Genomic DNA, 15,374 nt, shown 5'->3' with positions numbered 1-15,374 from the left:
AGATTATCTTTATTTTCTTCTTTTATAATCACATGGACAAAGAAAACTATCTAAAATAAAGTGATCTGAGCTCTAATAATAAACATTTAATAGTAAATACCTAATTTTTACCATTAGTTTTTACTATTAGTAAGGCAGTTACACTATAGTAAGGCAGCTCTATCTACCTAATCTATTTTGAATATTTGGTTAAAGACATTATCTTTAATTCTGACAATAACCCTAGAAAGGGTTATTATCCCCAAATTACAGATAGGGAAACTAAAGCTTCAAGAGGGTAAGTGATTTGCACAAGATCACATCACTGAGTAAGGATTTAAACCCCTGCTGTTCTAGTCCTGCTGTGACTGGAAAGGAAAACAGCCACTCATATCACACTCTCAGCTTCACTTATATAAAAATAAGAATATTTGAAGTAAATATTCTCCATCAATTATATTTTTCATTTTCTACAATTTTCTATGTCTAAATATAAGCTCATAGCACTTACTGAAAAAAGCAGATTCCATCATCATGCCCCTGACACCTACAAGGAAACAAATCACAAAATCTGTAATATATTTCACAAAATAAACATGCTGACCTTGTCTACATATCCCTTCACATTATTCCCTATACCTCTCAAGACATGGTCTGGCTCTGTGTCCCCACCCAAATCTCATCTTGAATTGTAATCCCCACATGTCAAGGGAGGAACCAGGTGGGAGGTGACTGGATGATGGGGGTGGTTTCCCCCAAGCTGTTCTTGTGATAGTGAGTTCTCACGAGATCTGATGGTTATATATGTGTTTGACAGTTCCCCCTTAACACGCTCTTGTCTCCCTCCTGTCGCCTTGTGAGGAAGGCGCCTACTTCCCCTTCGCCTTCTGTCATGACTGTAAGTTTCCCGTGGCCTCCTAGCCATGCTTTCTGTTAAGCCTGTGGAACTGTGAGTCAACTAAATCCCTTTCTTTTATAATTACCCAGTCTCAAGTAGTATTCTTTATAGCAGTGTGAGAACGGACTAACATACCTCATTACACCCCAAAATGTTCGGCAATCCAGTATCTAATGGAAATACACTAGAACTTACAAGAAGCTTTTTAACTATAAGCAATACTAGATTCAAATCAGTGTCACAGTCCTCAAAGTAGCAAGAAAACCGTGGTTTAAAACAACGCATGACAGCGAGGGACTTACAAAGCTACAAACCATGGTCCTTAAAGAAAAAACAGACAATGAAGAAATAAAAACAGCTATCAGCAGAGAAATTTTAATCTATAAACTTTTCATCTGCAAAGTTAAACTGAATAAAAACAGCAAAGATGTACAGGAGACATTTCCCATCACTATTAGGAAATGGGCATAGATAAGAATTTTCAAGTGTTTCCAAGATCCCCAAACTCAAACCATCCTACCACTACTTATCCATCGACATCAGTGGCTTTTACATCAGACAAAGGTGGAGTAAATCAAACATACCACCCATGGCTTCTTGAGTAGCATGAGGAATGAAATAAGAATTTTTTTTTTTTTTTGAGACGGGGTCTCGCTCTGTTGCCCAGGCCAGAGTGCAGTGGCACAATCTCTGGTCACTGCAACCTCTGCCTCCCCGGCTCAGGCAATTCTCATGCCTCAGCCTCCCAAGTGGTGGGAATTACAGGTGCCTGCCACCACGCCAGGTTAACTTTGTGTGTGTGTGTGTGTGTGTGTGTGTGTGTGTGTGTGTGTGTGTTTTTAGTAGAGATGGGGTTTCAGGATGTTGGCCAGGCTGGTCTCAAACTCCTGACCTCAAGTGATCCACCGGCCTCAGCCTCCCAAAGTGCTGGGATTAGAGGCATGAGCCACCGATTCTGGCCAGAATAAGAAATGTTAACTTAATGAATGTAAACCAACCAACACTCATTCCCAGAAAGATGTATTTATGGAACATGCATGGAGTATTATGGACAGTATATGAACTCAGTGATGCTGGTGTCCACTGGACTATGACAACTTCAGAAAGCTTCAAATTAATCCCTTAAAACAAGTAAAGCTTTTTCACTCCATAGATAAATAACCACAAAAACATACCTTCTTTAGCAATAAAATCGGCTTTACCCTGTAAGAGCTCATACTGAACTAGGTATCGACTTTACATCTAGAAATTTCAGGAACTTCTGTAAGTGAACATGAACTGAGTAAATTCCAAAGGATTAATTGGGGTCAAAAATTTCTTCTTCATCCATAAATCCCAAACTTTACAGCATGTCTCTAAAGCTATGTATTTTATATATTTTTATACAAAAATGTACATTTCTCAAAGGGTGGAAATGTAAGAAACAGAGCAGTGTATGACATGTATAAAAATCAAAAGGCCAGGCACGGTAGCTTATGCCTAATCCTAACACCTTGGGAGGCTGAGGAGGATCACTTGCAGCCAGGAGTTTGAGACCAGCCTGAGAAGCATAGCAAGACCCTGTCTCTACAAAAAAAAAAAAAAAAAAAATTAGATGGGCATGGTGGCACACACCTATAGTCTTAGCTACTAGAAAGTCTGAGTGGGGAGAATCGCTTGAGCCCAGGAGTTTGAGGTTGCAGTGAGCTATGATCACACCACTGCACTCCATGCTGGGTGACAGACAGAGACCCCCGTCTCAAAAAATCAAAAAAACAGAACTTAGGCAGTTGTAAGGAACCTAAAAGATCTAGACTAATCTGACACACTACACAATACTTACTCCTTTTGCAAAGATGCACGGATGATCAATCTTTTCACTCTCCATTTGAAAATAACTATAGGAAGCTCCCAATTTCACAAGACAGTCCATTCCATCATCAAACAAATCACATCAGTAGGAAGTTCTCTTTTGTATAGAAACAAAACTTACTCCCCCACCTTTTTTTACTTTCATCCACTGATTCTAATTTTACTTTCAGGGACAAAAGAGTCTAAATTTACTCCCATTATTATATGAGGTTTTCAATTATTTGAAGATAACTAATATTTCAGTGATCAACTCTTCTCCAAGTTCAACCTGACGAGTTCCTACAACTTGTCCTCATTTAATGTAGTTTCTAAATATATCATCACACTGGTGGGTTATGAATTTATCACAATGGTTACATATGTACTGGAAAAGAATAAATAATAACCTTTGAGATATGGATGTTTAGGTGATGAGCTAGGCTCACCCACTAGCAAAGCGATTCACTGTTTTCTCTTTTAAGGTATTATCTACTTTACAATTACATATTCTGAATGAAGATCTATAGAGTTCACAAGTAGTTATTTTTAAGTTATAAGAGATGTTAAATTTCTACTCATTCATTCTAAATTGTGGTTTGGCAAACAAGGGCTTTTGATTATCAAAGAAAACAGTTTGCTGATCCACATATATGCTTACTATCTCTATTAGTACACTGCCTAACCAAATGTCCTAAGTAGCCCCAAGCTAAAAATCACATTTTTAAAATCTCTTATCTTTAGATAAGATAGATTTAATGGTCTAACTCAATTATAATTATCTCCACAAAAAACAATGGATTTTTAAAAATCTAACGCAAAGATGATATCCATGTCAATTCTGCATAAGGATATAGATAAGGTTATCTTTTTTGTACCTTTCTGTATTTTTCAAATGTGTAAGAGTAAACAAGCAACTCATCTATAAGCTAAATAATCAATCTACTGCCAATACCCTTCTGGCTATCATGAGAATCTGAATAGTGCTTTTGGAGATTTTCATTAACTTGCTGGAGGGATTCATGAAGAGATTCTGACAAAAAACATTATTATACTATTGTGTTCCTTTCAGGAGGCAAATGAGGTATTTCTCTTCCAACTTATATTACCTACACTTTAAGAATCAGTGTTGATTACTGATATCAATGATCCCTAAAAATAAAGAAAAAGATGACTTCCCAAACAAATCATTTCCCTTTAAAGACACTGGGGTTACCAGGGGCAAAATTATAGGAAAAAATTGACCAAGGCAACATTCAGTGGAAACAACACTGAACTTACAGTCATGAAGACCAAGTTTCCACTGAGACTGACACATGCAACTGTAATAGTTCCAGCAAGTTATTTTATCATTCCAAGATGTAGCACCCTCATCTATAAAATTAAGGAAGAAAAGATGCTAATCAAAACCCTCTCCTAATCCAAACTTCTTTGATTCCATGAAACACTGAAGACTCCTAAAATTATCCTAGATAGTCCCCCATAAATGTTTGTCATGTATTACCTAGTTCTTATTCTACACTAGGAACTTTTAATGTCTCCTTGCAATGAATTACTACTACTACTACCACTAATATTAACACGCACTCAACACTTCAGTATTTGCTATGTGCAGATACGGTTCAATGCTTTACAAGGATTATATTTAATCCTGATGATTATCCTCATTTTACAGATGAGGAAACTATGGCTTACAGAAGTCCAGAACCACATAACTGGTAAGTAAAAGAGCTGGACCTTGATCTGGGCAGAAGCAACTCAAAAGTACCAATGGAAGTTTACTTCAGAGGTTGTGATTAGAATAGGATAGCACTGTTTGGCACAAAACCACATACACACATCCTCTTTTGATTGAGATGCTAATTTGCAACCTGATAAGATTAAGAAAACAAGAAATAATATTCTGCATCCACTCTTAAGACTAAATTTTAGTAAACAATCTAAATTGCAGAGCTATAGCCTACATAAATCATGACCTTTGACTCATACTGGTAATTGCTCTACAGAGAAAATTCAACCATATTTAAAGTACAACAATAAGAAAATGTGGTAGAATTCTTCTTGGTCACTGACTAACATTCAAATATGGTACGATCATATTGTGGGTGTACCATAGTTGTAGTATTTGTGGTTACCACATCCACAGATTCAATCAACCTTGGATGCAACCAACCTTGGATCAAAAATGTAGTTAGGAGGCTGGGCATGGTGGCTCACACCTGTAATCCCAACACTTTGGGAGGCCTAGGAGGGTAGGTCATGAGGTCAGGAGTTCGAGACCAGCCTGACCAACATGGTGAAACCCTGTCTCTAGTAAAAATACAAAAATTAGCCACCTATTGAGTATTATGCTTATTACCTCAGTGACGAAATAATCTGTACATCAAACCCCGTGACATAAAATTTACCTATATAACAAACCTGCAAGTGTAACCTTGAACCTAAAAGTTTTAAAAAGTCCTTATACTGACACAAGAAATTTTAATAAATTTACTTCTCTTAATGTAGAAGCAAAGATAAGCTTTATGAATATTACTATCATTTTTTATAAAGATAGACCCCAAACTATCATGATGACCCAGAAAAGAAATGCACACCAAGCATTAGCCTGCTATTATAAACTAGCACAAAAATATATCCACCTCTTTTTACTTGTGGATACTGATCACTAACCTAACACAACTTTATAGACCAGAAGAATGTTCCATAAGTTAGTAAAAGGATACTGCCATAAGACTTCTTTAGGATAAACTACAGTGTTTCATAAATCAGGCAAAAACTTTAAAAGGACAGGCTCAAAATGTGTAAGTCAAAAAATGTTTAAACAGAATAGACTTACTCACCAAATCCTGAACATGAGAATTAAAATGATACTTGAAAGCCTGAACAAAATACATCCACAATAGGAAGAGTATTTCACATTGTAGGTAGCATAAAAATTAGATTTAAATCCACCTTATAATATTTATTACGCCTTGGGTGAGTCAATTTAAGTCTGTTTGCTCACCTGAAACATGGGAAAAATAAGACCAACTCATGAAGCTACTGTGAGAATTAAACGCAACAACATAAAGTGCTTAACTGTGGTTAGCAAATATGTATCATTTAATGAGTGTATAATGTTACAATTATGAAACAATATCATTTAACGGGTGTATAGTATTACTCTAACTATGAAATGATAGTGCACTAAAAGGAGGTACATGTAAACAAATGCTATATATATAACACTTCTGCATATTTATATAATATAAAAATCCTAAGTCATTTGAATTAATGGATAATGACATAATTTACAGTTGTTATACACCTACCTCTACCCCTTAAATATGTATCTAGGGAAAAAGAGCCACAGTAAAAAAAAAAAAAAAATTCATAGCACAATGTCTCCTAGTACATATGCAAATACTCACATACCAGCAATGTTTGGCACACTGCCTTACACATAGCAAGCATATGATAAATATTTCTGGCACTGCAATGACTATTTTTTGCATTGAAATAACTGTATCTATTATTAATAAATAATTTTCTTGAATCTATTTTAATTAGATTGTGTCCTGTCCTTGTCCGGCAAGACAAATGACAAAATTAATGGGAAAGCAAATGTTAAGAAAGGAATACTACAGTACCACAGGAGAGTAAGTGGAAAGAACCCAGACTCCACAATAAGAAGGTCCAAGTTTACATCCCAACTGGATCACCTTACCTGGGTATTGTGAACAAGACTTTTAACTTCAGCTTAGTTTTCTCCAACTGTAAAGAGGGTTAATAATACCACCAGCGGCGGGGTGCACTGGCTCACGCCTGTAATCCCAGCACTTTGGGAGGCCAGGGTGGGTGGATCACAAGGTCAGGAGTTCAAGACCAGCCTGATGAACATGGTGAAACCCCGTCGCTACTGAAAATACAAAAATTAGCTGGGCATGATGGTGCGCACCTGTAGTCCCAGCTACTTGGGAGGCTGAGGTACGGGAATTGATTGAACCTGGGAGGAAAAGGTTGCAGCAAGCCAAGATCGCGACATTGCACTCCAGCCTGGGAGACAGAGCAAGATTCTGTCTCAAAATAATAGTAATAATAATACCACCAGCCTCATCCCAAAGCCAATTAGCACATCTAGCACCCATAGAGTAGTTTCTAAATACAATTCTCCAATAAAAGGAACTAGAGCTTCTTTAAGTAATGTGATGGTTCCAAAGCTGGGCAAGAAATGCATGAGATGAGCCTGGAGCATCTTATGATACCAGAAAGGACGTGCTGAAAAAATGAAGGGATATGTCAAAAGGACATAGAAACAGACTTGACGGGGTTCCCAATGGCCAAGTCTGGGACAACAGAGCATAAAAATGATGACAGTGATGGATTATAATTGATACTAATACTTAAATAAATGTGAGAAAATAAGGCTCTTCTATAAAATTCCAATTAATAAAAGCAGAAGGAATGATGGAAGTAGAAAAAAAATCATTTGGCAAACATCACAGTAATTGTTGCAGGCAAGAATCATCAGCAGATGCTAAAAATAGTAACAAGTGAATGACAGAAAATAGGATATTTATTAGTCTCAAACTATCTTTTCAAAAGATGCTTATTACAAAGTGAACAGTTACAAAACCTGGCAAAACAAACATCTTGTTAACCAAATGATGAAAATTTACCAGTAATGGGATATATCAACACCATCCACCTGTTGAATTGATGCACAAGGATACCATCACTCTATAGTATTGTTGCCAAAAACATGTAAGTTGAATTTAGGAACATTCTACAAAATTCCTGGCCAGTACTCTTCAAAAGTGTCAAGGTTATAAAAGACAGGCTGAACAGCTGTTTCACCTTAAAGGAGACTAAAGAGACATGACAACTTAATGCAACATCATTTATCATATCCTGAACTGGAAAAAGGACATTAGTGGAACAACCGGTGAAATTTCAATAATATCAATAGATATGAATATTGCCAGTTGATAATAATATTGTATAGATCCTAGTTTCCTGATTTGGCTATGTAAAACATTTTAGGAAGCTGCCTGAAGGATATGTGCATTCTTTGTATATTTTTTCTTACTCCTGTAGGTCTAAAATTATTTCAAAGTGAGAATAAATATATATGTAGTTTCATAAATCTCACAACTGCTTCGAGAATCACATGAGATAATGCACATAAAGGTGCTCAGTAGATTCTAAAGTAATATACAAATGTTAGCAGCTTTCATTATCATTTCCGACTCTGGTGCTGCAAGATACCTGACACTTCCTGTTGGCAGTTCCCCCCAGTACACCTTCCAGTCTGTGGGAAGAAACAAAATTGTTAACTGGTCCTACATGTAGAATTTTGGTTCTAAACCAAGGGTATCCAAAGGTGCTTAAACTTCTACTCTAAAGGGAAAAACTTTTTCTAAAAATGTAGTCTGACCATTTAAAAATGAATCCTGTCTCCCTGTCACTGTGATCTTAAAGTAGACTCTAAGCGTAAGAATTTTCTGAATAAACACAGCAATATGAGGAGGACTCGCTCATAATTACCAATAATGGCCACATATCTTTGAATAACTCTTTAATATGTGATAGTGAAAAAGTTCTCAAGATTATCTAGGTTGTCAAAATAGAAGTAGTGATGGGATTATTTAAACATGCTTGTCTGTCATTCCTTGTCTTAGCAAGTCTTTAGTATAAATAACTGAAGGGAAAGGGAGAAATAAACATAGTTCAGTAGGTTCATGACAACTTATTTAAGGAGTCGGGAACCACCACCGTGTTCTTCACCTAAAATCCTCCCTTCGTCTTCCAATCAGAAATCCGGGCAGTTTGGGCCATTTACATGATTTAGAATGACACATCTCATACATCTCATGCCAGACCCAACTGGGCTAATTATCATTTAGCTACAAATTATCATTTAAATTTAAATTATCATTTAGCTACAAATTATCCATTTTCAAGCTCTTGCTAGTGAAGGGAATAATTTTTTTAAAAACACTAAAGTCCTACACATCCTATAGGAAAAAAACTATTATTAATATATATATATATTAATAATACATAAAAATAAAAATTAAGGCTAAGGTTAAAAAAACTTAGTTCATGATATTCATTTGCTCCTGAGCTCTATGTTGTTAACAGACAATAAATCTTTAACCCTTCTTACACAATCTATCATGCCATACAAACTTCAAAGTGAATCAAAAACAGTTAAGATTGTAGCTACTTAGATCACAAGACTACTACTGAACTATAAAGTTAAGTATAACACATAAAGATGTTTCTTCAAAATGAGGTAATTTACACATGGTGAAAGGTAGGGGTCCAGTTTCATTCTTCTGCATATGGCTAGCCAGCTATCCCAGCCATATACAAAAATTAACTCAAGATGGATTAAAGATTTAAATGTAACACCACAAACTATAAGAATCGTAGAAGAAAACCTAGAAATCACCATTCAGGACATGGGCCTTGGAAAAGAATTTACGACTAAGTCCTCCAAAGCAATTGTAACAAAAAAATTGACAAGTGGGACCTAATTAAACTAACAGCTTCTGCACAGCAAAGGAAACTATCAACAGAGTAAACCTACAGAACGGGAGAAAATATTCATAAACTATGCATCCAACAAAGACATAATATCCAGAATCTATGAGCAATTTAAATAACTGAACAAGCAAAAAACAAATAACCTCATTTTAAAAAGGGCAAAAGACATAAACAGACACTGCTCAAAAGAAGACATACAAGTTGCCAACAAACCTAAGGAAAAATGCTCCATATCACTAATCATCAGAGAAATACAAAACAAAATCACAATGAGATATGCCATCTCACACCAGTCAGAATGGCTATTATTATAAAGTTAAAAAATAACAGACTCTGGCAAGGTTGCAGAGAAAAAGGAACACTTACACAATGCTGGGAATGTAAATTAGTTCAGCCACTGTGGAGAGCAGTTTGGAGATTTCTCAAATAACTTAAAACCAAACTACCATTCGAGGTCGGGCACAGTGGCTCACACCTGTAATCCCAGCACTTTGGAAGGCTGAAGCAGGCAGATCACCTGAGGTCAGGAGTTCGAGACCAGCCTAGCCAACATGGTGAAACCCCTGTCTCTAGTGAAAATACAAAAATTAGCTGGGCGTGGTGGTTGGTGCCTGTAATCCCAACTACTTGGGAGGCTGAGGCAGGAAAATGGCTTGAACCTGGGAGGCAGAAGTTGCAGTGAGCCAAGATTGCACCACTGCACTCCAGCCTCAGCAACAGAGCAAGACTTCATCTCAAAAAAAAAAAAAAAAAAAAAAAAAAAACCTACCATTCGACCCCTACAATCTCATTATTGGGTATATATCCTAAAGAAAATAAATTGTTCTACCAAAAAGACACGTGCACTCATGATCACTGAAGCAAAGACATGGATGCCCATTAACAGTGGGTTAAAGAAATGTGGTACATATATACCATGGAATACTATGCAGCCACAAAGAAGAACAAAATCATGTCCTTTGCAGCAACACGTATGCAGCTGGAGGTCATTATCCTAAGTGAATTCAGGCAGGAACAGAAAACCAAATACCACTGTTCTTACAAGGGGGAGCCAAATATTGGGTACTCCTGGACATAAAGATGGGAACAATAGACACTGGGGACTACTATATGGCAGGAGGGAGGGAGGGAAGTAAGAGTTGAAAAGCTATTGGGTACTATGCTTACTACCTGGGTGACAGGTTCAGTCATACCCCAAACCTCTGCATCATGAAATATGCCTTTGTAACAAACCTGCACATGTACTCCCCAAATCTAAAATAAGAATGGAAATTTTTTTAATGAAATAATTTTTATTTTCAGCAGTTTTTCTCACTCTCCTGGGAAAAATGTATTTCCTCTAGCAGGGAATCAATATCTCTAAGACCTTTTTTACCAAAGAACCAATCAATCATTTACTTCTAACATTAGGTTGAGAACTGCACGATGAAAAGATCTAGATTTTATTCATCTCTAAAGCCTACTGTCCTAACACCTGGAACAGAGTAAGCTTCAAAAATGTTAGTTTCTATCCTTTCTCTAACATATAATAAGTGCTCAATAAATGTTTGTTATCTCTATTTCATTAAGTATCAACATTAATGACTGTCAAACCTAAGAGCAATGTAAAATCCAGGAGATGGACTAAATGTGACTACTAAGAAATGCTGCAACATCCTGATCTCCATCTGTTTGGCTGTTTCTATTAGCCCAGCATTCCAATGCACATGTGTGATTGATCCTTTAGGGTCTGCTGCACTGAAACATTTAATTACCACTAAAATATGCAGCATACACATGACTTTGAATTAAAAGACATTTCCTTACTGAAACAGGTCTAAACACTATTTTCATAGAATCTAAACACTTTAACATCTGACATTTAGATAATATCACACTTTGGCATGATACACGGATAATTAGGTATTTATTATTGGGTCTAATGACTTTGTCACTCAATAATTATTAAGTAAATTCTCATATCACCAGAAGAGTCATTTTTATATAATATTTATCTTTAAAAACCCAGTGTCTAAAAGGTAAAATAAAGCAAAACAAACAAATGAACAACAATCTATGGTTCATCTAGCAGATCATAAAGATGATTAGCTTTACAAAGCACTACCTCAAAGGTATCAACAAGAAATGTTTAAAGAAAACATTTCACTCAGTTCAAGAGACATATGTACAAAAGCTGATATATGAAGATTAGTATACTAATTAGTATATATACATACATACATACATTTTTTTAAATTTAAAATTCAACAAGTATTAAGAAAGGAATAACTTCTCAATTTAATTTAATGCTGATTTGGTTTGGCTCTGTGTCCCCACTGAAATCTCAGGTCGAGTATGTAATCCCCATGGGTTGAAAGAGGGGCAGACTACCCCCTTGCTGTTCTTGTGATAGAGTTCTCAGGAGATCTAGTTGTTTGAAGTGTGTAGCACTTCCCACTTGGCTCTCTCCTGCTCTGCCTTGCTAATACTTGCTTCCCCTTTGCCTGCCACCATGATTGTAAGTTTCCTGAGGCCTCCCTGCCAAGCTTCCTGTATAGCCTACAGAACTGTGAGTTAATTAAACCTCTTTTCTTAATAATTACCCATCTCAGATGGTTCTTTATAGCAGTGAGAACAGACTAATATAAATGCCATGTCTGTGAAACAACTAAAATTATCTTACATACCAGTGGCAAATTCCACATTTTGGAAAAAGCTATGCTACCTCAAGTTACCTCTCCATGAAAAAACAATTAGAAACTTTCTTCAGCAGAGTGAATGGAGAACATGTCATAGTTTTCAAAAAAGGTGTTGGGCTTGAAGGAATAGAAATACTCCAGATTTGGGCTGGGCATGGTGGCTCACGCCTGTAATCCCAGTACTTTGGGAGGCCGAGGCAGGCAGATCACCTGAGGTCGGGAGTTCGTGACAGCGTGGCCAACATGGTTGAAACCCCGTCTCTATTAAAAATACAAAATTAGCCGGGCATGGTGGCACATGTCTTTAATCCCAGCTACTCGGGAGGCTGAGGCAGGAGAATCACTTGAACCTGGGAGGCAGGGGTTGCAGTGGTCTAAGATCGTGCCACTGCACTCCAGCCTGGGAGACGGAGCAAGACTCTGCCTCAAAAAAAAAAAAAGAAAGAAAGAAATGCTCCAGATTTGTGCCATCCAATACAGCAGTCAACACTGGCCACTTGTGGCTATATAAATTAAATAAAATTTAAAATTTAACTCCTCAGTCACTCAAACCACTTCAAGTACAGCCAAATAACTATATAGTAGCTACCATAGTGGATACCACAAACAGAATGTTTCCATCATCACAGAATGTTCTATTGTACTCACTGCTTTAGATTCTCAAAGAATTCTAATAAAGCCCAACTGGCAGCAAATGGAAGTAAAAATTTTAGCAGATAACAAAGGTAGTATCTTTCAGTAAAGTAACAAACATTTGGAAAAAACAGTGAGAGACAATGAATTAAATGCTAGTAGTAAGGGCCAGGCATGGTGGCTCACACCTGTGATCTCAGCACTCTGGGAGGCTGAAGTGGGAGGACCACTTGAGCTCAGGAGTTGAGACCAGCCCGGCTGGCCAACAAAATCAAGACCCTGTCTCTACAAAAAAATTTAAAAATTACTGGGCATGGCGGCAGGCACCTGTAGTCCAAGCTACTCAGGAGGCTGAGACAGATTAATCACTTGAGCCTGACAGTTCGAGGTTAGCGTGCTGTGATTGTGCCACTGCACTCCAGCCTGTGTAACAAAGTGAGAGACACTGTCTCTTAAAAAAAAGTTAGTACTGGCTGGGCGCGGTGGCTCACGCCTGGAATCCCAGCACTTTGGGAGGCTGAGGCGGGCAGATCACAAGGTTAGGAGATCCAGACCACCCTGGCTAACACACGGTGAAACCCCGTCTCTACTAAAAATACCAAAAAAATTAGCCAGACACGGTGGTGGGCGCCTTAGTCCCAGCTACTCGGGAGGCTGAGGCAGGGGAATGGCGTGAACCCGGGAAGCGGGGCTTGCAGTAGCCGAGATCGCGCCACTGCACTCCAGCCTAGGCGACGGAGCGGGACTCTGTCTCAAAAAAAAAAAAAAAAGAAAAAAGTTAGTACTATAAATATGATTTCTGTTTCTACAACTCCTTTATAATCTGATGATTTCAAAGATTGAAAATGTACTGAGGTAGATAGGAATCCCTCTCCAACTAAGATGATATGGTTACTATTAAGGAATGAACAGTAAAAACTTAGAAAACAAGGTTAAGAGACTGAAGCCATAGACTTTTAACACAACCTGTGAAAAATCTTTTAATTACCTTACTTTCATTAACATAAAGCAATAAGGAAAGTACGCTCAAATAACACAGTATTAACAATATCTTTTTAAATGATGGGTCCTGTATGATGATTTATCATTTACTATACCCTGGTCACTTTTAAATGTTTAGGCTATTCCCCCACCCCCTACATGGTCTCAACATCCTTGTGAATTTGTTTGGGAATGACTGGTATTCACAAGGGTAAGTGTATCACGCACACACATAACTTTTCACAAAACAACTTAGACTTACTGTGACAACACACAGGCTGACTTTGGTATTCTATTCCATTCTACATGGAAACATAATGCTGATGGAGACCCATTGCCATTGAAAAATTCCCTGTTCTAAACTACTGTGAAGTATTTGGGATGTGGTTCTCCTCTAAGGATGTACCTCCGTGTTAGTAGTGAAGATTCACATTTATGTTCAGCTTATTTCATGAAAATAAGAGATAATACTAAAAGGCATAGGATACTCACAAGAGTGGGTTTCAAGGCTGAGCTGTGAGGGACTGCAGAAGAATTCAGAATTGAATTGCTGTAGCTAGAGTAGAGACAGCAAATGTTATTACATCATTGCTTTTTCAGATGTCTTCACTGAAGTGCTCCAAATGATATAGCAATGTATTGCAAATTAATCTTTTATAAGTATATAATTATTTGTAAATACAGTAAACTAACTCAGATTTATGTGAACACTGAATTCTAATCACTAGGACAGTTGTTTTCCCAATATGAAATGTTTTTAATTATTTGTATTAGGAAAAGATGGAAAGCTTTTTAAACACTAAATCTTTTCATATGTATATCCTATGGGCATACGTGCGTGTATGTACACTGCTGATGTCAAAGTGTCAAAATGCAGAATGTATTTGTTACTGTGATGCAGTCAAAAAGTCTGAAAGCCATTGTTTTAGGGCATAGGCTTTGGAATCATAAGACTTTACCAAGTATGTAATCTTTGCCAAGTCATTTAACTTTCCTGCACCTCAGTTTCCGTGGCTTTGTAAATGGGAGTAGTAACATTATAACAAACACTTACATGGTTATTATAAAGACTAAATGCATGAAATGATTTTAGGCCAATGCTGTTAGTTACTCAAATATGAGCTGTCATTTAATTATGTACTGAGAGCTCCATAGAACCACAAGATACCAAAGAACAAAAAAGGAATCTAAGAAATTTAAGAACAAATTTCATTACAAATAATCCACGATAGAAAAAAATGTGAATTTTCAGAAGTGGCAGTTCATATTAAGAATTTTAAAAAACCACTTGTACTCTTTGACACACTTATCCTACTCCTGTAAATTTATCTTAAGAAATTTTACTAAAGAGAAGAAAATATTTATATGCAAAAAGATGCTCCTTAAAAATGTTATTTGTAATAGCAAAGAGCTGGAAACCTAAAGTGTTCTTTAAAGAGATAACAAGTAGGTAAACTTTTGGTAAAACAATGTGAAATATTACAGGTACTAAAATGATTATTTAAAAACTAGATATACACCTAAGTCTTTATATTAAGTATATCAGGTGATATACTTAATCAGGTAAATAATATGTGTATGTACACAAGCAAAAATGTGTATGGAACTAGATGCAGTTGAAAGCTTTGCTGGGTTTTTAGTTGATTTCTTTTGATGTAATTATTGCTCATTGTTTTCCTAAAGGATTTTAGCTTACTTTCATTTTTTTCCTTATACCACCTGACTAAATCTGAGATAGGGTAAATGCAAAAATTGGATGATCTGCTATTAGCCAGTAATTGTAAGTCAAATTACCCTTCTTATGTGTTATATGCTAGGGCCTAGTACACAAAACACAGTTCAGA

General features: G+C 36.7%; 1 protein-coding gene across 2 annotated transcripts in view; it reads right to left on the bottom strand.

Annotated features, from left to right (window-relative positions):
* The window catches only part of SPRED1 (sprouty related EVH1 domain containing 1), a 100,477-nt gene that overhangs the window by 70,301 nt on the left and 14,802 nt on the right, over positions 1-15,374 (bottom strand). Inside the window, exon 2 of one of the 2 annotated variants that reach the window (XM_008969805.4) lies at positions 491-526. The exons of the other annotated variant lie outside the window; for it this stretch is intronic. Coding sequence (XP_008968053.4) covers positions 491-526 — 36 coding nt within the window. The remainder of the gene's footprint in view (positions 1-490; positions 527-15,374) is intronic. 2 annotated transcript variants of the gene reach the window in all.

This window comes from Pan paniscus, chromosome 16 (assembly GCF_029289425.2).
Source record: "Pan paniscus chromosome 16, NHGRI_mPanPan1-v2.0_pri, whole genome shotgun sequence".
Classification (NCBI taxonomy): domain Eukaryota; kingdom Metazoa; phylum Chordata; class Mammalia; order Primates; family Hominidae; genus Pan; species Pan paniscus.
This window is presented reverse-complemented; position numbering and strand designations above follow the sequence as displayed.